Genomic DNA, 25,346 nt, shown 5'->3' on the forward strand with positions numbered 1-25,346 from the left:
TTTTTGTGACAGGTGTATATAAGGTCTGTGCCTAGGTTTGTTTTTTTTTTAATTATTGATGGTGGTGTTTTTGTTGTTTTTGTGTGTGGATGTCTAGGTGTTTCAGCACCAGTGTTGGAAAAGAGTATTCTTTCTCCATTGAATTGCCTTTGCTCCTTTGTCAAGTATCAGTTGAATATATTTGTGTTGGTCTATTTCTGGGCTCTCTATTCTGTTCTGATCTATTTGCTATTCTTTCACCATTACCACTCTATCTTGATTACTGTAGCTTTTAGTAAGTCTTGAAGTCAAATGTTAATAAATTTTTAAAAAATTAATGAGGATTGAGATTTTTAAGTTTTAAAATTAGATTAACATGTTCTCACTCGTTAACGGATGTTGAACAATGAGAACAACATAGAGACAAAGGGAGGGGAACACACACCAGGGCCTGTTGGGAGTGGGGAGGCTAACGGAGGGATAGCAGGGGGTGAGGGGATTGGGGAGGAATAACATTAGGAGAAATACCTAATATAGATGACAGGGGGATGGATGCAGCAAACCACCATGGCCTTTGTATACCTATGTAACAATCCTGCACGATCTGCACATGTACCTCAGAACTTAAAGTATAAAAAAAAAAAAGTAAATTAGTTGTTGATAGTCTCTATGGTATAGTATCTATATATGTTTTTAAATGTATTTGTATTATATATCAAATAATTTTTTCATCTTGCTTTCCTATATAGTAGCTCTAACCTCCATTTTTGTGGCTACCATTTCTCTTCATGATTGAATTTAATCTTCATTTATTTTTTCCTTTGAAAAAGTTATGAATAACTTTCAACTCTAAATATTTTAAGCTATCAATTAGCCAGTTTTAGGCAGTTGTGTCTCTGCTGCTTTTCTTACAATAATGCATACAAAAGAGATGCTATCTCAAATAGAGTACCTATTTACCTTGGGTATATTATAGATGTGAGTTAGGAAATAAGATCTTTCCTGTTGTAGGAGTGCTAACAAAATATCCATAATAAATGACTACTTATTATCTGTGTTAGAGACAAATTCAGGAATTATGCATGTCAGAAACTTCTAGGTAAATTTAGTTTTGCTCATAAATAGTGTTAAAATGGGCATACTTAGACTTACCTGGGAAAGTTGATTCATGGATTCCAGAGTGCTTCCCACTATCTGTCAGTCTTTCAAGACTTGGGGACGATTTAGTTAAAATTAGAGGAATTAGGCATATAGTAGTATCCTTAAATATGGCACTATTCACATCTTTCTTTCTGAAATGCTAGTAGTTTGAGGAGTATTATATCAAATTTATCCAGTTTCTGCTGACTTTAAGTGGTAAATACATATGAAGCATTTTAAGTTTTGAAATATATAGCAATGTGTGCTCTAAATAACAGGTAGATTGGAATTTGCCCAGAAATATTATAATTTCCTCAAATTTTAGATTATATTTGCACTATTTGTAATGTCAGGATTTATTGAAAAATGAAACCTTACTAGGACATAAGCTGAATTATGGGAAATCAGAAGGATAGCTCTCAAGAATGTTTTGAGTCATTTTTATTCCACTTTTAGATTGCTCATAGATTAAATATTTATGCATAATAATATATCATAGGCATTTTATTAAAGGTATGAAATTTTAAATTATGTAAGAAAAAACTTGGTTGTTTAAACAGAGAATTTTGATACAAAGAAGAATGAACTAACAAGACAAGGATTTATGGATTTGAATCTAATGGAAGCCAATGATCGAGAAGGAGATCCTTGTGACCTTTGGGTAACTCTACATTCTATGGGCTACAATAAGGCTCTGGAGTTAACAGAGGTAAAGTATTCTTAAAGTTTTGCCCATGTGTTTAGTGTACATAATATTTTACTTTATGAACATTTTCCTGACATGTAACTTTCAAATTGGACACCCAAATCTTTAAACTTTAATATGTGAAAGAATCCTGGGTGCAACATGTTTCTGTTAGTTTATACAAGTTCTTTTTCTCACCTGAAATTTAGTTACTGCCAGCATTAAAATAATTTAGAGGCCAAAGAGTTTAAGCATATAATATGCAAGAAAAAAATTGGTATTTAAAAAAAATCATAATTGGAAAAGGCAATTTGAGTTACTAAAGTCTCATTTATATAAGGAAACTCTTTATCTTAGCAATTTAAAGTCTCGATTAGAATAAGGAGAATGTGTCTGGATTTCTGATGTTTTTGTAAAGAGTACTTTTTGGGGTTAATATTTGTAAAACACTTGGAACAGTGGCTGGCTCATACAAAGCACTGTGTATGTATTAGCTATCATAATAATTATTATTATTAGCATAGGACTATTATTATTATTAACATAACATAATAAACCAGAGGGGTAATAAAAATTTGAAAATTAGGCCTTATTTCTTAAATTCTGTATTTCTTTCTTTCTTTTTTTTTTTTTAAGACAAGGGCTTTATCACCCGGGCTGGACTGCAGTACAATGGCACAATCATAGCTCATTGCAGCCTTGACCTGGGCTCAAGTGAGCCTCCTGCCTCAGCATCTTGAGTAGCTAGGACTAGATGCCCCCACGCCCAGCTAATTTTTCAACTTTTTTCCTTTTTTTTTTTTTTTTGTAGAGATGGGGGTCTCACTGTTTAACCCAGGCTAATTTCTATATTTCTATGTCAGATTTAAAATATAGAATTTAAGAGTTTCAGTTTCAGGCCACAAGTTAGATAACAATATAGTTGTTTATACTCTTAAAATTAAAAATAGTGTTTGTCCTTTTTCTATACTTGAATCAACTTAAGAGAGCAACACTAACATTGACAAGTTTTGTTTTAGATACATTTAGACTTTGACTTAATTCCTAGTTTTGACATCATTCAAAACCTTCATTAACCTGTTTCCTGAGAGGTTCTCTCTTGTTTCCCCATTTTTAGAAATAGGAGGTAAATAGTTACAGTAATTATTTATATTCTACTTTAGCCTAACATTCAGTGACTGCCACATTTTAATCATGTGTAAAATCAGCATCTAATATATGAACACTATTGATTCTGCTATACATGTCGTTGCTTAATAGTGAAATTAGTTAAGAGCAATTTAAGACTTTTTGCTGCAGTTGCTGATGTCATTTACATTTGAAACTATAAGCAAGAACAATTTCTGAGCTAACATTTAATTTAAATTTTATTTATTGAATAGGTAATATATTTGCATCATTTAAATTCAAAAGGTAAAAAAATATATAGTATACATTGGAAAGTATCAATAGATGATGAGATTGCCACTCAGTAACTGAAATAAAAAGACAAAGCTGAATTGATTGCTTACTATAAAGGAGAGTTATGCTGGTCAGGCACAGTCTGTCCATTAAGAGCAGAATGCTCATTTATATAGGGTTTGGGGTTTGCCTGGTTTTTAGAGGCATGAGTTAATAGTATCTGGGGAAGCATGGTTACTTGAATGAGATTGTTGATTGGTTGGCACTTAGCATTGTATTTACTGATGTGAATTCATCTCTGATTGCCTGACTTTCAAAAGTGAGGAACTGACACTGGTTGCCTAACGTAAGTATGTTCATTGAAGTGGAGTTGTTCCTGATCAGTTTAACAGATTTAAAACCTTTTTTCTTATCAAATATCTTTATTGTTTCTTTTTTACTCATTTATTTTTCTTATTAAATTCTCCAATTTAGGTTGAATTACAGATTATACATTTCCTGTATCAGCCTGTGAAGAGTGTCTGTCAAAGAGCAACCTAACTTCTTTATTGCTCTTGCTGAAAGGGCATTGCCCCTATATCACCGTAACTGAATAGTTGCTCTTTTACTGAATTTAATAAGCATAACTTATGTGTTTAGTTTTCCTTTTTTTCTTTTCTGTTGTCTTTTTTAAAATAGAATTTCATGATACTTCTTTCTAGATTCAGAAACTGGGAAAATTTACTTTCTTTTTTAAAGTACTACGTAACTTTTTATTTTACTTTTGTATGGGTTCACAGGTAGTTGAGAGCTAAATATTGTGCTAAACTTAAGTAGCATCCCATAATCTAGGTTTTACTATTACAGTCTTCTCAATCTTCCTTACCACATATATTGTTAATAGTTTTACAATGAATAATTTACAATTAATAGTTTTCTTGCTTGTTGTTTGCTTCCTCTATTAAGTTAGTAGGATAAAGAAAATAAAGAAATAAAAGATCAAGCCCATGAAAAGAAAAAAATAATAAAACTATGGGGCAACCCTTTAGGATGTGATAAGATTTTAATTTAAAAATTTTAGAATGTACAAAAATCACTAGCATTCCTATACACCAACGGTAGTCAAGCCAAGAGCCAAATCATGAAAGAGCTCCCATTCACAATTGCCACAAAAAGAATAGAATACCTAGGAGTACAGTGAACAAGGGAGCCCAGCAATCTCTACAAGGAGAACTACAAACTACAGCTCAAAGAAATCAGAGATGACATACACAAATGGAAAAACATTCAATGTTCATGGATAGGAAGAATCAATATCATTAAAATGGCCATACTGCCCAAAGCAGTTTATAGATTCAATGACATTCCCACTAAACTACCATTGACATTATTTACAGAACTAGAGAAAACTATTTTAAAATTCATATGGAATCAAAAAAGAGCCTGAATAGCCAAGACAATCCTAAGCAAAAAAACAAAGCTGGAGGCATCATGCTACCTGATTTCAAATTATACTACAGGGCTACAGTAACCAAAACAGCATGGTACTGGTAGAAGAACAAACATACAGATCAATGGAACAGAATAGAGAACTCAGAAGTAAGACTGCACACATACACCTGTTTGATCTTTGATAAACCTGACAAAAACAAACAATGGGGAAGGGATTCTCTGTTTAATAAATGGTGCTGAGATAACTGGCTAGCCATGTGCAGAAGATTCAAAGTGGGCCCCTTCCTTACACCATATACAAAAAGTAACTCAAGATGGGTTAAAGACTGAAATGTAAAACCCCTGGAAACAACCTAGGCAATACCATTCAGGACATAGGCATGGGGAAAGATTTCATAATGAAGATGCCAAAAGCAATTTCAGCAAAAGCAAAAATTGACAAATGGGATATAATTAAACTGAAGAGCTTCTGTGCAGCAAAAGAAACTATCAACAGAGTAAACAGACAGCCTACAGAATGGGAGAAAATTTTTGCAAACTATGCATCTGACAAAGGTCTAATATCCAACATCTATAACAAACTTAAACAAATTTACAAGAAAAATTCTATTAAAAAGTGGGCAAATGAACAGACAGTTTTCATGCAGCCAACAATCATATGAAAAAAAACTCAACATCACTGATAATTAGAGAAATGCAAATCAAAACCATAATGAAATACCATCTCACAACAGTCAGAATGGCTACTATTAAAAAGTCAAAAAATAAAAGATGCTGGTGAGATTGTGGAGAAAAAGGAATGCTTATACACTGATAGTGGGAGTGTACGTGAGTCAACCATTGTGGAAGCCAGCGTGGTGATTCCTCAAAGACCTAAAGACAAATACCATTCGACCAAGCAATCCTATTACTGGGTATACACCTAAAGGGATGTAAATTGTTTTATAAAGACACATATACATGTATGTTCATTGCAGCACTATTCACAATAGCAAAGACATGGAATCAACCTAAATGCCCATCAGTGGAAAACTAGATTAAGAAAATGTAGTAAATATATACCATGTGATACTATGCAGCCATGTAAAAGAATGAGGTCATGTCCTTTGCAGGGCCATGGATGGAGCTGGAAGCCATTATCCTCAGCAAACTAATGCAGGAACAGTAAACTAAATGCCCACATTCTCATTTATAAGTGGGAGCTAAATGATGAGAACAGAACACATGGACACATAGAGGGGAACAACACACACTGGGGCCTATCAGAGGGTGGAGAGTGGGAAGAGTGAGAGAATCAGGAAAAATAGCAAATGGGTACTAGGCTTAATACCTGGGTGATGAAATAATCTGTACAACAAACCCCTATGACACATGTTTACCTATGTAACAAATCTACATGTACCCCTGAATTTAAAAGTGTAAAAAAAAAAAAAAGAAAAAAATTAGAGAATATGTTTTAACATGGACCTTTTAAGATGTTTTACTTTCAGTGAATATTCAAATATTGATCCTTTTTGGTTGAATCAAACTGATAGCCATGACTTTAAAAATGATAGAATATTACCAGAATCTACTCAATACTGAACAAATAAATTAAACCTTTAAAAATGCCACACTTAATATTATAATTATTATTTAAAAAAATTAAATAATCTTTTAAAAAATTTACAAAGGTGATGTGTATGAAAATAAACCCAGGTCTTCTTTTTAGTTCAATGACTTTTTAATTTTTTTTTCCTCTTAAAAAGGTAAATTTGTTATTGCCAAAGGTTGAAGTTATTAAAATATTTTTAAAACAAAAATTTTTGTTTATGTTCTACTAAAATTAACTTGACTTCTTTCTTTTATTTCCTTAAAAGATGACCACCAATTTGTGAATTTATTCAGTTATTCAACAAATACTTATTGAATACCTACTATGTAATAACTGCAGGAAGGAGGCACTGAAGATACAAAGATGAATAAAATTGTCAAAGTTCTTGCCCTTATAAAATTTATATTTCATAGAAGGAGAATGATTAATTAAATGATTAATTAAAATTATTTTGGCCAGGCACAGTGGCTCATGCCTGTAATCCCAGCACTTTGGGAGGCCGAGCCAGGTGGATCACCTGAGGTCAGGAGTTTGGGACAGCCTGTTTAACATGGTGAAACCCCGTCTCTACTAAAAGTAGAAAAATTAGCCAGTTGTGATGGTGGGTGCCTGTAATACCAGCTATTTGGGAGGCTGAGGCAGGAGAATCACTTAAACTCGGGAGGCAGAGGTTGCAGTGAGCTGAGATTGTGCCGCTGCACTCCAGCCTGGGTGATAAGTGCGAAATTCCGTCTCCAGAAAAAAAAATTTTTTTTAATTATTTTAAAGGTATTTTGAAACAACTCAAAGGCTGATGTAGAGAACAGAGAACAGTGGAAGAATGAAGGAGATTGAGGGACCAGAGCAGATCCCGCTACAGAGGTGGCACTTAATTAAGCTTTACCCTGAAGCGGGAGGACAAGGTACCCATGGGAAAACATATGAGGATAATCTTCCAAGTGGAGAGAACACTATGTATGAAGGGCTTCATTTGCTCTAGGATCTGAAAGATCAGGATAGCTGAAGCATAGAAACACAGGAGACCAGGTTGGATGGAGAGGCAAAGGCTCTTTTACCTCACTGGCTCTATTTTCTTTTTTTTCACCACATTATAGGCTGTGGTAAAAAGACAAAGGTAGATATTAGAAAAATTTCATTCCAAATGCAGAAAATATTTTCAGATATCATATTTTAAAGGTGTTTTTAGACTAAACAGTTATTCAGGGCTCTGTGTCCATGCAGTAAGCTTTGATTGTGAATGTAATACTTTCTTTAGAACACTTTGATGAATTCTTTCAGTAGCCCTCACCTTAGAAAAGAAAATTAGATAGCATGATATTTGTTAGCATTGAACCAAATGAAGAGATGTTATGATGGCTTAAAGGAGGTAGTGTATTACTGATTTGCTAGAAATTATTATTTTATTTTCTATTAAACGTTATCAGTTAATATGCTCCTAAAAAGTCAGGATTTCATGCTTGCTTATTACTTAATTCACAGCACTAAAATTTTCTTCTTAAGGTGTATTAGAAGGTCAAGATAGAAGGTATAATGTATCTTTTGTGGTAAACACATTAATAAATAATTTATTTAAAATTCTATCAAAAGGCTAAAACAAGATTTGTTTTTTTTCCTTATCAGGCATGTCCATTTGTCATTGATATCTATGCAGAAAAATGTAAGCCAAAAATTAAAGCTGTCCATATGGAGGCATGTAGTGGACAACTTGAGAAGGCCATTTGTAAATCTGTTCTTAGCAAGGGTGATGCCAAAGTAATGGATGGCTATGAAAATATCATCGTGCATACTTACAATTGTGACACCTGGATAACATCAGTTGTTGAAAACAAGGTACCAAGTATGAGGTGGTTCTCCTCACTTTGCTACAAAGTTTACTAATAGATTTCATCTTATTCCTTACTCTATTCTTATGTGGTAATTAAGTATCCCATCACATTAATAATGTTTATAATGCATAATTATTTTTTCTCCTCAGGTTTCTAACTCAAATTGGGTTTGATAATTTTTACATGATTTTTAAAGGTTTGAGATTTTTTTCTCTTAAAATATTAGGAAAATTAAACATTTGGATATTAATAAAAATAGAGCACAATCTGGGTGCAATGTCTTTTATTTAGTTTGTTTCTAAAAGTTTTTACATATACGTAGCTTTTAATAATAGCTATCATGTTTTAATGAAATATTATAAACAAGGAAAAAAATTCAACCCAGATTTTTACAGCAACATTGCAGAGATCCTATAGATTATCATTATTTTATCTAACTAACTATATTCTACTGTCCAAGACCTACTTTAATCAACCTGATTATTTCTACCTTTGGCTGTCTTCCCTGCTATTAATACTATTGATATTACAGGTCAAGAGAATATGAGCATAAATTCTTAGTCAGAAATATCCAGTCCTCTAGAAATTATAAATTTTCATAAAACTTTATGTAAGATGGCTGGCTGCTCAGTACTGTTGACTTATTTCTTTTAGTTCTAGGTGAGACATATTATTTTTATGCCTGCTATACATTTCTTAAAATACTTAAGATTTGGCAGTGTTTTTAGTCAATCTGAGAATATATTATATAACTAACACTTTTAGTCACAATTGGAGCCACCAGAAAGTGTAAAACATGATCTCTGAGTTCAAGGAGTTTATGGGCTACAATTGGAAAGACAAAATTAATACTCTTGAAAGACATCAGAGAATAATTAAATTACGTAATGAAGTACTGTTTGTGTGTGTGACAGGGGTTTTATTTTGTTTCTCTTGTAGTTGTTGTTAATGTGGACCATAGAAGTTGGCGAAGGATTTATATGAGGGGGAAGGGAGCTATGGTATTGAGCATTGAAGGATGACTAGGATTTAGATATGCAAACAGAGAGCCTTCAGAAGCAGGGGAAATGGTGTAAGGAGAATCATGGGGAAGGAAATATATAGTGTATGAAGGAAAGAGTAAGAGTATCTGCTTTGCAGAAGCAGACAGCTTTATTTGGAGGAAGATTAGGAAGCTAAATAACATAAGGAATGGATCCAATTTATATATGTTATCTTGAAAACAAGATAGCGGAGTTTAGGCTTGATTAAGCTTGGGTCCCCACCTAGTGGACTGCAGTTTTCAAAGGGACCAATCATACCCCAGGGGGTGATTCCTAAGATCCATCATGGTTCCCTTTCTTCCCTTTGTGTTTTACTAGGGTTAAAAAGGTGGAAGGGAGTCACTACTTTACCCCAACCCCTCTGCTATCACCTATTATTTCTCAATTCTCTGCCCAAATTCAACTCTCTTCACCAAAATGTGATGATAATGTTAACATTTTAGAACTTATCATGTCCCAGGCACTTATATATATTAGAGCATTTACTTCTCACAACAACCCTATGAGATAAGTGCTATTCCCATTTTATAAACAGGAAACTGAAGCACAGAGAAGTTAAATAACTTGCAATTGATTACCCAGCTAAGTAGTAGAAGAGTTGAGAAATAAATTCAGGTAGGCTAACATTACTCTACCCCCTTTGTAGTCATTAGGATGTCATTGCAGATTCTTAGTAGGGGAATATTTTGACTCCTGCATTTTTCCCATGTATCAGTGTTGTTCTGCTTTCCCTTGCTTCCTATCCATCCTAGAGGCCATTGTCTATTATCTCAGTTGTTACTTCTTCCATAAAGTCTTCCTTGAAACCCTAGTCCGAGCTAACGTTCATCTGTGTTTCTGTAGATCCCTGTAAATACCACTATTACAAGACTCAGCAAAGTGTTTTGTAGTTGTCATTTGTCTCCCCTAGAGTGTGAGCTAGGAGTCAGTAATTATATCTTTTATCCCAGTGCACCTAGACAGTTGATACTAGATAAATATATCTATTTATATATTGTGAATGAAGGAGTAAAAAGATATTTTAGACATATTAGTTGGAAGATATATGAATGGAAGTAGAAAAAACAAGAGATAACAACAAAAAGAAATAGAGACTATAAGTCAAGGATGAAATAATGTGACCCTGGTATCCATAATACCCTGGGAATGAAGATTAAAAGGTAGGCAAATTTAAGTCACATTTAAAAGAAAAAGTTTATGTAAGTGGTGACAGATTGGAAAGAAAATAAATGACAAAAAGTCACAAATACATAGTCGAAAGAAGTAGCCAATTTGTATGAATCTGTAGTGTACTGTACGATATTAAAACAGAATTTCAGGGTTTTTTCTGAGGCTTATATTTGACTGTAATAAAGAGAGGACTAGCAACTTATGAAATCTTTTTTGTTACAGTCAGATGAGAAAGTGATTATTCACATCAACAATGAGCTAAGTAAAAACTGCATAAACAACAGAGGACTCAACATATTTGCAGTAGAAGTGGCGCCCAATTCTACAATGGTAATGTATTATTTTCTAATTAAAGCTTTTTGTTTTATGTCTTTGAAAAAAAATGCTATTAATGCTATGAGTAAACATGTAGATATAAAATGGAGTGGAAAATTATTTTAAGTATGATATTTATATCAGTATCATTCTATAGTTGACAGGAGAGTTTGATTCTAATCCAGTTCTGTCACTGTTTGGTTGAGTGACTATGGGAAGTTCATTTGCTGCTATGTTCCAGTCTCTTTAAATGTAAAATTAAGATAATATCACTAGTTTTACGTACTTCACAAAGTTAATGTAAAGATAAAAGTAAAATGATGTACATGAAAGTATTTTTGTATATCATATAGAAATGTGAAGTATTAATAGTACTAAGAATTTTGATAACTCAGAATGTTTTTATTTGCATTATTAAGATTTTCTAAAGTAACTTGAAAGGAAATATGCCGCTGAGTTTTAGATAAGCAAAGAAGTCAAGAGCTAGAGACAGCTAGAATTCCGGTATTAGCAGGACTCTGGGTTTCTAATTTAGCCAGGAGTTCAAAGGCAGGGACAGTTTTTGAACCTACTTGCTGTGCAAGTGAAGGGAGAAAGGAAAAAGCTTCCTATTCTTACCCTTTCTTACTCCATGTTGTCCATAAAATCCTAAAACATTCTAGAACAGGATAAAGAGACTATCTTTTGTTTCTCCAATTAAGATTTTAGAAAATTTTCTAGGTTTGGCAAGGAAAGAATATTTTCTCTTCTTTCTACCACTCTTCTTTACCCACATTCACCCACACCAACTGACAGCTACTATATTAGCATAGAATTTAGACTGGATTATCCTGTTAGACCTCAGATCATAGATTGCTAGTCTCTGCTAAGGACAAATATGGGAGAATTTTATCTGTACAGCATATTCTTATTACAAGGCCTGGAAATGTTGTCCTATTTAAAAATTAGCCAAAAATAACAATATATAAAAAGAGAGTAAAAGCTTTTTATTTTTATATGCAGGTTTGTCAACATGTAATGCCTCTGAATGAACAACAAGAATGGATATATTATTGTACATATTCTCTTATTTCTTAAATAATTCTACTTAGAACTTACCAAACTAAGAATTATTTCAGATTTAGTCTGTTATTTACTAATCAACTAAATGCTACTTAATTTAACTGATGTACCTAAACAAGAATCTATTCAATTTGTATGCATTTTTATTTTATGTCCATGTTATATACTTTATTATTAAAATATAAATAATGCTTTCAATATGTGGTGTTCTTATATAGCAGGAAATCTAAGCACATTTTATTTTTGAAGAGCAAGTCAAAATAAAATTACAGATAAGATTTTTTAAAGTAATATTAAACAAATTCTACAAAATCCTCTATACTTTAGGTTTTTGTACTCTAAAACAAACAAACAAACAAACGAAAACTGACGAGGTGTGGTGGCTTATGTCTGTAATACCAGTACTTTATGAGGCTGAGGCAGGAGGATTCCTTGAGTCCAGGAGTTTGAGTCTGCACTGAGCTATTGTCATACCACTGCACTCAAGCATGTCTCTAAAATAAATAAATAAAATGTTAAATCAAAGTAGCCATATAATTTTCCTATCACACAAAAAAATTAAAGCAAAATTTGCAAAAAATTATTTTTATGTAAAGAAGCCAAAATCTAATGACAATAGTGGGAATCTTTTGTTCTAATAGTAAACTTTTATGAATTTATTTGTGGGTTGCTTTTAATTAAATATATTTTGAAATAGGAATTAAATTTATTTTATATTTAATAAAGCAGTACAGGGTACGAAAAATTATATTAAGCAATTAATAACTGTATGATAATATCAGTAACAGACTACTTGCCAGTAAATGTCAGCTTTTGAAATATCAATACTATTACAGCAGTATATTATTTTTGTACCCAGTACATATTGGCACATAGTTTAAATATCATTTGGGTTTTTGACCCTTGATTTAGCTATCTGTAAAATAGGCTGTCATTATCTAGCAGTTGGAATTCTTCAGATGATGTATCTTTAAAAGTAATAAAATGTGAAAACATTTGATTAATTGCTAAATACCTTATAAGTCCAATAAATGTGACCATATGTTCTATTTCACAATGTATTGAGTTACAGGAAATTTAATTACCTGGATGTGATACTAAAAGCATATAATGAAATTATTATCTATGTCCCAAATTGTAAAGGGGCTTTTATAATGGGATGATAGATCTTTTCTAATAGATGACATATGGTGGTATAATGAATCACAGAAACTCAAGAAAAGGAATAATGAGCATTTAGGACTTAACCTTCCACCACTGTCATCACTTAAACATATCAACCCTCTCCCTCCCCCTCTTTTCATTACTCACTTATTAAAGGGGAATAAAACCCCACACTGTCTTAATGATCTTATTTTCAATTAGTCATTAGAAAAGACAAAGATATTTCGTTTCAAATTAAACTTTCTTCCAAGTAAATGAAAACTCAAGGGAATTAACTATATAATGAATATAAACTAGGTTACTTTTTTTATATCTTTAAGTAAATTACTTTTTAAGAATTACTTGAGTACTATGGTACTGGAATATCCAAAAAAAACTTAATTCAAGTCCTCAAATACTTGACTCATAGGTTGGTAATAATTCTGTAACCAACTACATATAATTGATTGACATGTAAGAATGTTTTAAGTTTGTGTGGCACTTCCTTTTTTCAGAGTAGTTTTGCACAGGTTGACCATGTTATTTTCAAAGGTAATTTTGCATGTGGTTTAATTTTAAAAGCACATTATCCAGCCTTACTAAAAAGACATCTAGATGGGCTGGGCATGGTGGCTCCTGCTTGTAATCCCAGCACTTTGGGAGGCTGAGGCCAGAGGATTGCTTTAACCCAGGAGTTTGAGACCAGCCTGAGCAACATGGCAAAATCCTGTCTCTACAAAAAATATGAAAATTAGCCAGGCATGGTGGTACACACCTACAGTCCCAGCTACTCAGGAGGCTGAGGTGGGAGGATCACTTGAGCCCAGGAGACAGCTGCAGTGAGCTGAGATCACACCACTGTACTCCAGCCTGGGTGACAGGGTGAGGCTCTCTCAAATTAAAAAAAAAGACATCAGCTGGGCGCAGTGGCTCACGCCTGTAATCCCAGCACTTTGGGAGGCTGAGGCGGGCGGATCACGAGGTCAACAGATCGAGACCAACCTGGCCAACATGGTGAAACCCCGTCTCTACCAGTAAAAAATACAAAAAAAATTTAGCTGAGCGTGGTGGCACCTGCCTGTAGTCCCAGCTACTGGGGAGGCCGAGGCAGGAGAATTGCTTGAACCCGGGAGACAGAGGTTGCAGTGAGCCGAGGTTGCGCCACTGCACTCCAGCCTGGCACCTGGTGACAGAGTGAGACTCTGTCTCAAAAAAAAAAAAGACATCTAGATGTGTCAGATCTCTTCTGTGTTCTGGATTCCATTCTTGCCAGTCTCATCAGTGTCCCCATTAAAACTCCTCAGGAATGAATTTTATCTACAAACATTCCCTCAGTATTATCTTTTCCCCATTATTATTTATACATATTCTAGACTCTTTATCTTTAAGAAGGCTCTCATTCGCCATTTTTTTCTATTATCTTATTTCTGTCCTCCTTATCACAGCAAAAGGACTTGAAAAGAATTGTTCACTTTGTTCCTCCCACTTTCTTGACTTCCATTCATTGTTTCTACTGAATTACCAAACAACATTTAGTAAGATTCCCTGTTACTAAATCTGGAGGATATTTTAAAGTCTCCTCTCCAGTGTTAGACACTGTTGATCTTTTGGAGACACTACATTCTTCAGGTTTTCTTTTCACATTTGACCTTTTTTTTTTTAACCTAAACTTCCGTATTCTCTCAGTTTCCACATCTCCCACCTTTTTATGTAATGTTTCCTTTTTGCCTCTCTCTACCCTCTTCTTCCTCCAGATATCAGTGAATATGTCACTTTTCCCAAAAATCCTTTCCTGATTACTCAACCAACAAACTACTTTGATGGTACTGACACTTAGTCCTCACCCTTTGGCGTAGCACTCATCATATTTGGATTGGTGTTTGTTTACTGGTTGGTACATTTGATTAGGTTGAAAGCAGGACAGTTAAAACCTAACATATACCATAAAACTATAATAGATAAAAATATTGGAAGAATAGTTGAATAAAATGAGTGGGAAATTAAAACAAATTTACATGTAGTATGAATATTTCTGAATGCTTTAGCATATTTATAAATTAAAATTAGAAATATAAAAATTAAGTTTCATTACTATTCAATTCTATTTACCCAGATGTTTTTATTTCATTAGCAAAGTTTAAAAAACTAATTAACATTGCAGTTTTAAATTATAGACTTACATGATAACTGTAATTCCTTACAACTCTAAATTTTAATAGTTCTGATATTTTAAAACATTTAAATTTTAAGTATCAAGTATTGTTATAAGCCATGCCATATTCTTAAATTACTATAGTTAATAATTTTGTTGATTTTATATTAGATATTGGAGTAGAAATTTTTTTAAAGTCAATGGCCTTTTAAAATCTTTTTGGTTTAGGTTAAATATAAAGCAGAAACTTAATATATTATACTACACTAATATTTTTGATGTAACCCAGGAAAATGGATGTGTATTTCCGATTTTGGCCACCAGAGGGTGAGCATATTATTTTATTTATTAGAGAGATGGATAGTATATTTCTCAGCACTGTGTTAGGTCCTTTATGACTTCTAACACTAGTTTTGGCAAACTGTATTGGACACTATGGCTATATGCATATTCAGCCATATAACACTCATTTTTTTTTAGACAAAATCTTGCTCTGTCACTCAGGCTGGACTGCACAGGTACAATCTCAGCTCACCGCAGCCTTGATTTTCCAAGCTCAGATAATTCTCCCACCTCAGCCTCCTGAGTAGCTGGGACTACAGGCCTGTGCTACCACGCCCAGCTAGCTTTTGTATTTTTTTTTTTTTTTTTTTTGTAGAGGCAGGGTTTTGCCATGTTGCCCAGGCTGTTCTCAAACTCCAGGGGTCGAGGAGTTTCACTGGGTGCCTTGGCCTCCCAAAGTGCTGAGATTACAGGTATAAGCCACTGCCCCCAGCCAGCACCAATTCTTATTAGAAAATATATTCTAATTTATAAAGTGGATACTAAGTCGTCTTCTCCTAATGAGTCTTCATGAGTTTGCAAGTATAAGAGCATTCAAAGATAGCCCTACTGTCTTTACATAATACTATAAAGCCTATCTTTGATGCTCAGCCTAACTTAATTTCTGGGGGGAAAAAGAATGTGTAATGATTGATTTGAGGAAAAAATAAAGCAAGTAGTGGACCTGATTTAGAGGATATAAATGAGATTCATGCGGTGAGGTAATGTGTGAGCCAGGAACTCTGGGAATCACTGTTGAAAGTCTGAGGGGTAGGCCAAACACAGTGGCTCACGCCTCCCAAAATATAATCCCAGCACTATGGGAGACCAAGGTGGGCAGATGATCACCTGAGGTCGGGAGTTTGAGACCACCCTGGCCAACATGGTGAAACTCCATCTCTGCTAAAAATATAAAAAATAGCTGGGCATGGTGGTGGGTGCCTGTAATCCCAGCTACTCAGCAGACTGAAGCAGGAGAATTGCTCGAACCCGGGTCATGGAGGTTGCAGTGAGCTGAGATTGCATCATTGCACTCCAGCCTGGGTGACAAGAGCAAGACCTCTGTCTCAACAAAAAAAAAAGAAAAGAAAGTTTGAAGGGTCAAAGAATTTTGGTTGCTTTGAAGTGTCTGTACTTGTTACCCACGGCTAGTACTATGTAAGGAAATGAAGAATAAGATACCCTCAATTCTTATGAGTAATTCACAAGCTGCCTATATTTGTGATATTTGACCAAAGTTAGTTTGTACTTTAAAAATAAGTACTCTGGGCCTGATGTGGTGGCTCATGCCTGTAATCTAGCACTTTGGGAGGCTGAGGCAGGTAGATCACAAGGTCAGGAGTTTGAGATCAGCCTGGCCAATATGGTGAAACCCCATCTCTACTAAAAATGCAAAAATCAGCCAGGCATGGTGGGGTGCATGCCTGTAGTCCCAGCTACTCAGAGGCTGAGGCAGGATAATCACTTGAACCTGGGAGGCAGAGGTTTCTGTGAGCCAAGATCATGCCACTGCATTCAAGCCTGGGCGACAGGGAGACTCTGTCTCAAAAATAAAGTACTCTTTTTCACCCAATACATTTCTAAAAATATATATGAATGTTTAACAAAAAAGACTTATATACGATAAAGGAGTTGGAATATGGTTCCATTTCTCAAATATTAAATATTTTTCAACTTTTTCTAGACAGAGTTGATAAATATTCAACATTTGAACATTCTTAATTGTATTCTTAACTTTCCAATTGAACACAAGAGTAAGCAAGTTAAATTCAAGGCCAGCTTAAGTTCACGTATCTAATTCAAGCTAATATCAGCGTGTTATGAAAATGAAATGGTGCCAGAATGCCAGTATTGTAAGCTTTCTGGCAATCTCTGATATAATATGCAGAATTACTAAAAAGAAAATTTATCTCTGCCTTTTAAAATATCCATTACAAAAGTGTCCAGAATTGGCTTTTGGAAAAAAACAAAAAAAGTTTTTTCTTAGTAGAGAAGTAAAAAATAGGAGTAGAATAGGCTAGGGAATAGTACACAGGGACATCCAATTAGCATGTATCTATTACATATTAATTAGTTATAATAAATAAGCAGTAGGTATCATCTCTGTCCTCAGGAAAAGAAAGCTAAGGAAATGAGTTACATGTTAACCTGTTAGGGAATAACATTAAATCTGAAATTAATAAATGCCAATCATTAAGAATTAAACTAATGATGTGAATATGGAAACAGAAGAGGAGGGGAAGACTTGACCAATTTAGGGGACATAGGAGTAGAGGAAAATCTGTTGGAGGATTGAGGCATGCAGTTTACTTTGAAGCTAAATAGTGCTTTGATTTGCTTTTATTCATGTAATATAATGTATTTTAAAATTTAAGTAATATAAAAAGACATGTTTTAATAACTATTAAAGGAAATGAGGCATAATCTTTAAAATACTAAGTAGTACTACACTAAAATGTTAGACTAAGTTTGATAGAGCAAGTTTGGAAAAGTTGGAAAAATAAATGTCGGCTGGAAGAATCAGGGGAACCTGATTCTGTAACTGAACTTTAAGTGACCTTGAAGAAATAGGAGGGATTTAGAAAGAGGAGAGGAAATGGAAATTTAAGGTATTTTCTAATGTTTTTCACTTTTCCTAGAATGTTATTGTATCTCTGCCTATTAATATCATAAGCAATAAATCAATCATATACAAATTGAGTGCCTAATGTGTGCAAAGTACTGCTTTAATTATTGCTTATATAGCGGTGAACAAGCCAGACGTTGCTCCTGCCCTCATTATACATTGTCTATCAGAGAAGATAGATTGTGAACAAGTATTACAGGCTGTACCTCCAACATACATTTTTTAAATGCCTCATCCTTCATGAAACCTTTTTTTCTCAACCCAGAAGAAACTGTCCTACTTCTTGAACTTCTATTTTTAAACTAATACTTTTTTTCCTGTGGGGTTTTATTTCAGATCAAAAGTTATCATACAGTAAATTTGACCCTTTTTTGGTGGGTTGGGGGGGAGATTTCACAATTCTATGAATTTGACACATGTATAGATTCATATAACTACCACCACAGTCAGGATACAGAGCAGTGTCATTACCAGAAAACTCCCTCACACTATTTCTTATAGTCACATCCCCATGACCTTACCTCTACGCATACTCCTATCCCCTGGAAACCACTATTCTCCATCACTGTAGTTTTGTTTTTGAGAATGTTATGTAAGTGGAATCATGCAGTATGTAACCTTTTGAAACTGAATCCTTTTATTCAGCATAATGCTTTTGATTACCATCCAAGTTGTATGTATCAATAGTTTCTTCCCTTTATTGCTGAGTAGTATTTTATTATATGATTGTATTATAGTTTGTTTATGCATTCATCCACTGGATGGTTTCCAGCTTTTGGCAAATATTAATAGAACTGCTATAAAGTTCATGTACAGATTTTTACATGAACATAACTTTTTAGTTCTCTACAGTACATACCCACTGGTGGTACTGCTGGTTCTTATGGTAGATATACCTTTGACTTTTTAAGAAACTGCCAAAGTGTCTTCCAGATTGGCTGTACCATTTTGCATTTCCATCAGCCTTGTAGGAGAATTCCAGTTGTTCTGCATCCTTATCAGCACTTGGTATCGTCTCCATTTTTTATTTTAGCCATTCTAATAGATGTGCAGTGGCATCTCATTGTGATTTTAGTTTATATTTCCCTAATGGCTAATGATGTTGAACAACTTTTCATAGGCTTGTCATCTGTATATATAACATACTTTTTGGTGAGGTGCTTCTTCAAGCCTTTTGCCCATTTGAAATTAAGTTTTTATTTCTTTTTCTTTTTCTTTTTTTTTTTTTTTTGATATGGAGTTTTGCTCTTGTTGCCCAGGCTGGAATGCAATGGTTTGATCTCTCCTCACCACAACTTTCTCCTCCTGTTTCAAGTGATTCTCCTGCCTCAGCCTCCCAGGTAGCTGGGATTACGGGAATGCACTACCACACCCAGGAGGTGATGATGGTGCATTCCAACCGCAAGTGAACTCCCAGCCTCAGGTGATCCACCTGCCTCAGCCTCCCAAACTGCTGAGATTACAGGCATGAGCCACTGCACCCAGCTTTGATTCTTTATAAATTCTGGATCTGTCTTTTATTGGTTATGTTATTTGAAAGTATTTTCCTCTCTTCTGTAGATAGTCTTTTTATTCTCTTAACTGGATCATATGAAGAGTGAAAGTTTTTAATTTTGAGGAAGTCCAATTAATCAGTTTTTCCTTTAATGGATTATGCACTTGGTGTTAGAAGTTGCTGTCTAACCCCAGGTCACAAAGATTTTTCTTCTGCTTTCTTCTAAAAGTTGTATAGTTTTACTTTGTACAGTTACATGAGTTAATTTTTGTATGAGTTCTGAGGTTTAGGTTGAGGTCCATATATATATATGTGTGTGTGTGTGTATGTGTGTGTGTGTGTATATATTTTTTTTTGAGACAGAGTTTCGCTCTTATTGCCCAGGCTGGAGTGCAATGGCGCGATCTGGGCTCACTACAACCTCCGCCTCCTGGGTTCAGGCAATTCTCCTGCCTCAGCCTCCTGAGTATCTGGGATTACAGACATGCGCCACCACACCTGACGAATTTTGTATTTTTAGTAGAGACAGGGTTTCTCCATGTTGGTCTGGCTGGTCTCAAACTCCCGACCTCATGTGATCCGCCCACCTTGGCCTCCTAAAGTGTTGGGATTACAGGTGTGAGCCACCATGCCCGGCCTGAGGTCCATTTTTCTTCATAGGGATGTCAGTTATTTCAGTATCATTTGTTGAAAACATTATCTTTTTTCCATTAAATTGTTTTTGCACCTTTGTTGAAAAATGCAGTGCTCATATAGAATCTTATCTTTGCATGAGTCTATTTCTGAACTCTATTCTGTACCATCAATTGATGTGTCTTTCCCTTCACTAATACTACATTGTCCTGATTACAGTGGCTTCATTGTAAGTCTTATATTCAGGTAACATGCTTTTTCCAGTTTTATTGTTTTTTTCTAAAATCATCTTAGCTATTTTAGTTTCCTTCCCTTTTCATATAAATTTCAGAACTGGCTTGGTTATATATACAAAAAAAAATCCTGCTGAGATTTTAACTAGTATTGTGTTAACTGTATTGATCATTTGGAGGGATTGATACGTTTATTGTGTTGACTCTTCCCATTCATGAACATGGTATTGCTCTCCACTTATTTAGCTTTATTTCTTTCATCAGCATTTTGTAGTTTTCAGCATACAGATCCTATATATCCTTTATTAGATTTATACCTAAATATTTTATTTTTATGAAGTGTTTCTATTTTTACTTCATTTTTCAGCTGTGCATTGCTAATATGTAACAATATTATTGATTTTTATGTGTTGGCTTTATATCCTGAGATCCTTGCTAAACAATTTATTTGTCCTAGGAAGGTTTTTTAAAAAATTTTGTTTTATAGATTCCTTGGGATTTTCTACTTAGAAAAGCATGTAATCTGCAAATAAGGACAGTTTCATGTCTTCCTTTCCTATCCATATGCCTTTTATGTCTTTTTTCTTGCCTTATTGAATTGGCTAAGACTTCCCATTAGGATGTCTAAGAACAATGACAGTGGATATCCTTTTCTTGCTCAAGTGGGAAAAGCATTCAGTCTTTTACCACTAATTTTATGTTAGCTGTGGATGTTTTTGTAGATGCCCTTAATTAGGTTCCAGAAGTTCCTTCTCTTTAGTTTGCTGAGAGTTTTTATTAAGAATGGATGCTGAGCCAGTAGCAGTGCATTGTGCCTGTAGTCTTAGCTACTCAGGAGGCTGACACAGGAGGATCACTTGATCCTGAGCATTCAAGAATCCTGTCTCTTAAAAAAAAAAAAAAAGTGGAAGCTCAATGTTGTCAAATATTTTTTTCTACCCCAATTGATGTGGTTATATGGTTGGTTTTTCTTCTTTAGACTGTTAGTATGGTATTTTATACTGATTGATTTTCAAATTTGAACCAGCCTTCATTTCCAGGATAAATTCCACTTAATTGTGATATGTTATTCTTTTTATATATTGTGGATTTTAATTTGCTAATACAGTTGACCCTTGAACAACACTGGGTTTGAACGGCATGAGTCCATGTATATGTGGATTTTTTTCAATAAATACATTGGAAAAGTTTTTGGAGATTTGCAACATTTTGAAAAAACTCACTGCATAGCCTAGAAATACACAAAGAGCAAGAAAAAGGTATGTCATGAGTGCATAAAATATATAGATAGTGACCTGCTTTATAATTTACTACATAAAATATACACATACATAAAATCTATTATAAAAAGTTAAAATTTATCAAAACTTATGCACATAAACAGAGACTACACATGGTGCCATTCACAATCAAGAGAAATTAAACATAAAGATAAAGTATTAAATCATAACTATAAAATTAACTGTAGTACATATTGCACAACTGTAGTAATTTCATAGCTACCTCCTGTTGCTATTGCAGTGAACTCAAGTGTTGTAAATATCCACTGAAAGTACCACGTGATGTGATGTTAAACTCTGTGTGAGCAGTTTGTCTCTCCAGTAAATTGCATATGAAGGTAAAGAAATGATCTCATGGTTCTTACATATTTTTCATTGTATTTAACGCAATATTGTAAACCTTGTCTAACACTGTGGGACCCATTCAAGTTGCCACTAGTGACACTGGAAGTGCTCCTAAGTGACCCATTCAAAGTGCCATTAGTGATGCTGGAAGTGCTCCTAAGAAGCACAGCAAAGTCATGACATTACAAGAAAAAGCTGAATTGCTTGATATGCATCGTGGATTGAGGTTTGCAGATGTGGTTGCCTGCCATTTCAAGATAAATGAATAAAACATAAGGACCACTGTAAAAATAGAAAAGTTAATTCATGACACTGTTGCTTCAACTATGCCAGCAGGCATGAAAACCTTGCCCTTTTTGCAAAATACCTTTTCATCTCCTATTGGAAATGCAGCTTTTATGTGTGTGTGGGATTACTATAAGAAAGTCATACCTATAAATAAACAGGATTCAAAAAAAGTGAAGTCATTATATGACAAAGCAAAAGGAAGTTTTTGTTTTTGGTTTTTTTTTTTTGAGACAAAGTCTCACTGCCACCCAGGCTGGAGTGAGTGGTGCCATCTCGACTCACTGAAACCTCTGCCTTCTGGGTTCAAGCAATTCTCCTGCCTCAGCCTCCCAAGAAACTGGGACTACAGGCGTGTGCTACCAGGCCTGGCTAATTTTTGTGTTCTTGGTAGAGACGGGATTTCACCATGTTGGCCAGGCTGGTCTTGAACTCCTGACCTTAGATAATCCAGTCACCTTGGCCTCCCAAACTGCTGGGATTACAGGCATGAGCCACTGTGCCTGGCCATGCAAAAGGAAGTTTAAAGACCTAAAGCTCAAAAATTTAATGCCAGCAAAGTGTGGTTTGATAATTTTTGAAAGAGGTTTGACTTAAAAAGTGTCAAGATAATAGGAGAAATAGCTTCTGCCAACAGAGTGCCCTATTCTGGAAAAACATGCCACGAAAGACATTTATTAGTAAGGAAGAGAAGCAAGCACCAGGATTTAAGGCAGGAAGGGATAACAAACTCTACCATTTTATGAATGCAGTCATACATATATATATATGTATATATATATAATTGTACTTTAGGTTCTGGGGTACACATACAGAACATGCAGGATTGTTGCATAGGTACATATGCAGTGGGGTTTGCTGCCTCCATCCCCCCATCACCTATATCTGGAATTTCTCCCCATGTTATCCCTCCCTGACTCCCTACCCCCCACTGTCCCTCCCCTAGTCTCCATCGATAGACCCCAATGTATGATGCTCCCTTCCCTGTGTCCATGTGTCCTCATTGTTCAATACCCACCTATGAGTGAGAACATGCAGTGTTTGATTTTCCGTTCTTGTGTCAGTTTGCTGAAAATGATGGTTTCCAGATTCATCCATGTCCCTACAAAGGACACGAACTCATCGTTTTTTATGGCTGCATAATATTCTATATGTGCCACATTTGCCCTGTCCAGTCTATCATCGATGGGCATTTGGGTTGGTTCCAGGTCTTTGCTATTGTAAACAGTGCTGTAATTAACACACATGTGCATGTGTCTTTATAATAGAATGATTTACAATCCTTTGGATATATACCCAGTAAATGGGATTGCTGGGTCAAATGGAATTTCTATTTCTATGTCCTTAAGGAATCGCCACATTGTCTTCCAAATGGTTGAACTAAGTTACACTCCCACTAACAGCATAAAAGTGTTCCTATTTCTCCACATCCTCTCCAGCATCTGTGGTCTTCAGATTTTTTAATGATCGCCATTCTAACTAGTGTGAGATAGCATCTCAGTGTGGTTTTGATTTGCATTTCTCTAATGACCAGTGATGAGCATTTTTTTCATGTTTATTGGCCTCATATATGTCTTCTTTTGAAAAGTGTCTGTTCATGTCCTTCAACCACTTTTGAATGGGTTTGTTTTTTTCTTGTAAATATGTTTAAGTTCTTTGTAGATTCTGGATATTAGCCCTTTGTCTGATGGGTAGATTGCAAAATTTTTTTTCCATTCTGTTGGTTGCCAGTTCACTCTAATGATTGTTTTGCTGTGCAGAAGCTCTGGAGTTTAATTAGGTCCCATTTGTCTATTTTGGCTTCTGTTGCCAATGCTTTCAGTGTTTTAGTCATGAAGTCTTGCCTATGCCTATGTCCTGAATGGTTTTGCCTAGGTTTTCTTCTAGGGTTTTTACGGTGTTAGGTCTTATGTTTAAGTCTTTAATCCATCTGGAGTCAGTTTTAGTGTAAGGTGTCAGGAAGGGGTCCAGTTTCTGCTTTCTGCACATGGCTAGCCAGTTTTCCCAACACCATTTATTAAACAGGGAATCCTCTCCCCATTGCTTGTTTTTGTCAGGTTTGTCAAAGATGAGATAGTTGTAGATGTGTGGTGTTGCCCCTGAGGACTTTTTTCTCTTCCATTGTTCTATATCTCTGTTTTGGGACCAGTACCATACTGTTTTGATTACCACAGCCTTGTAGTATAGTTTGAAGTCAGGTAGCGTGATGCCTCCAGCTTTGTTCTTTTTGGTTAGAATTGTCTTGGCTATGTGTGCTCTCTTTTGGTTCCATATGAAGTTTACAGTGGTTTTTTCCAGTTCTGTGAAGAGGGTCATAGGTAGCTTGAAGGGGATAGCATTGAATCTATAAAATACTCTGGGCAGTATGGCCGTTTTCACAATATTGATTTTTCCTAATCATGAGCAAGGAATGTTTTTCCATCTGTGTCCTCTCTTATTTCATTGAGCAGTAATTTGTAGTTCTCCTTGAAGAGGTCCTTTACATCCTTTGTTAGTTGTATTCCTGGGTATTTTATTCTCTTTGTAGCAATTGTGAATGGCAGTTTGTTCTTGGTTTGGCTCTCTTTAAGTTTGTTATTGGTATATAGGAATGCTTGTGATTTCTGCACATTGATTTTGTATCCTGAGACTTTGCTGAAGTTGCTTATCAGTTTCAGGAGATTTTGGACTGAGACCATGGGGTCTTCTAAATATACAATCATGTCATCTGTAAATAGAGACAATTTGACTTCCTCCTTTCCTAACTGAATACCCTTTATTTCTTTTTCTTGCCTGATTGCTTTAGCTAGAACTTCCAATACTATATTGAATAGGAGTGGTGAGAGAGGGCATCCTCTTCTAGTGCCAGATTTCAAGGGGAATGCCCCCAGTTTTTGCCCATTCAGTTTGATATTAGCTGTGAGTCTGTCATAAATAGCTTTTATTATTTTCAGATACATTTCATCAATACCTAGTTTATTGAGAGTTTTTAGCATAAAGGCTGTTGAACTTTGTCAAAGGCCTTCTCTGAATCTATTGAGATAATCGTGGCTTTTGTCTTTGGTTCTGTTTATGAGGTGAATTATGTTTATAGACTTGCATATGTTGAACCAGCCTTATATCCCTGGGAAGAAGCCTACTTGATCATGATGGATAAGCTTTTTGCAATTGGTTTGCCAGTATTGTATTGAAGATTATTGCATCTGTG

At 34.8% G+C, this 25,346-nt stretch overlaps 1 protein-coding gene across 8 annotated transcripts in view; it reads left to right on the top strand.

Moving 5' to 3' along the window:
• The window catches only part of EFCAB7 (EF-hand calcium binding domain 7), a 58,203-nt gene extending 34,605 nt beyond the window's left edge, over positions 1-23,598 (top strand). For 5 of the 8 annotated variants that reach the window (XM_035251716.3, XM_078332112.1, XM_078332115.1 and 2 more), the window contains 4 exons: positions 1,680-1,828; positions 7,851-8,060; positions 10,492-10,599; positions 11,587-11,844. In XM_035251716.3, the coding sequence (XP_035107607.3) occupies positions 1,680-1,828; positions 7,851-8,060; positions 10,492-10,599; positions 11,587-11,661 (542 nt within the window). In that variant the 3' untranslated portion in view covers positions 11,662-11,844. Of the gene's footprint in view, positions 1-1,679; positions 1,829-7,850; positions 8,061-10,491; positions 10,600-11,586; positions 11,845-11,864; positions 12,015-21,770 lie in introns of those variants that run through there. The other 3 variants (XM_078332114.1, XM_078332116.1, XM_078332113.1) reach the window with 2 other exon arrangements.
• The last annotated feature ends 1,748 nt before the right edge of the window (positions 23,599-25,346 follow it).

This window comes from Callithrix jacchus, chromosome 7 (genome assembly GCF_049354715.1).
Source record: "Callithrix jacchus isolate 240 chromosome 7, calJac240_pri, whole genome shotgun sequence".
NCBI classification, from domain to species: Eukaryota; Metazoa; Chordata; class Mammalia; order Primates; family Cebidae; genus Callithrix; species Callithrix jacchus.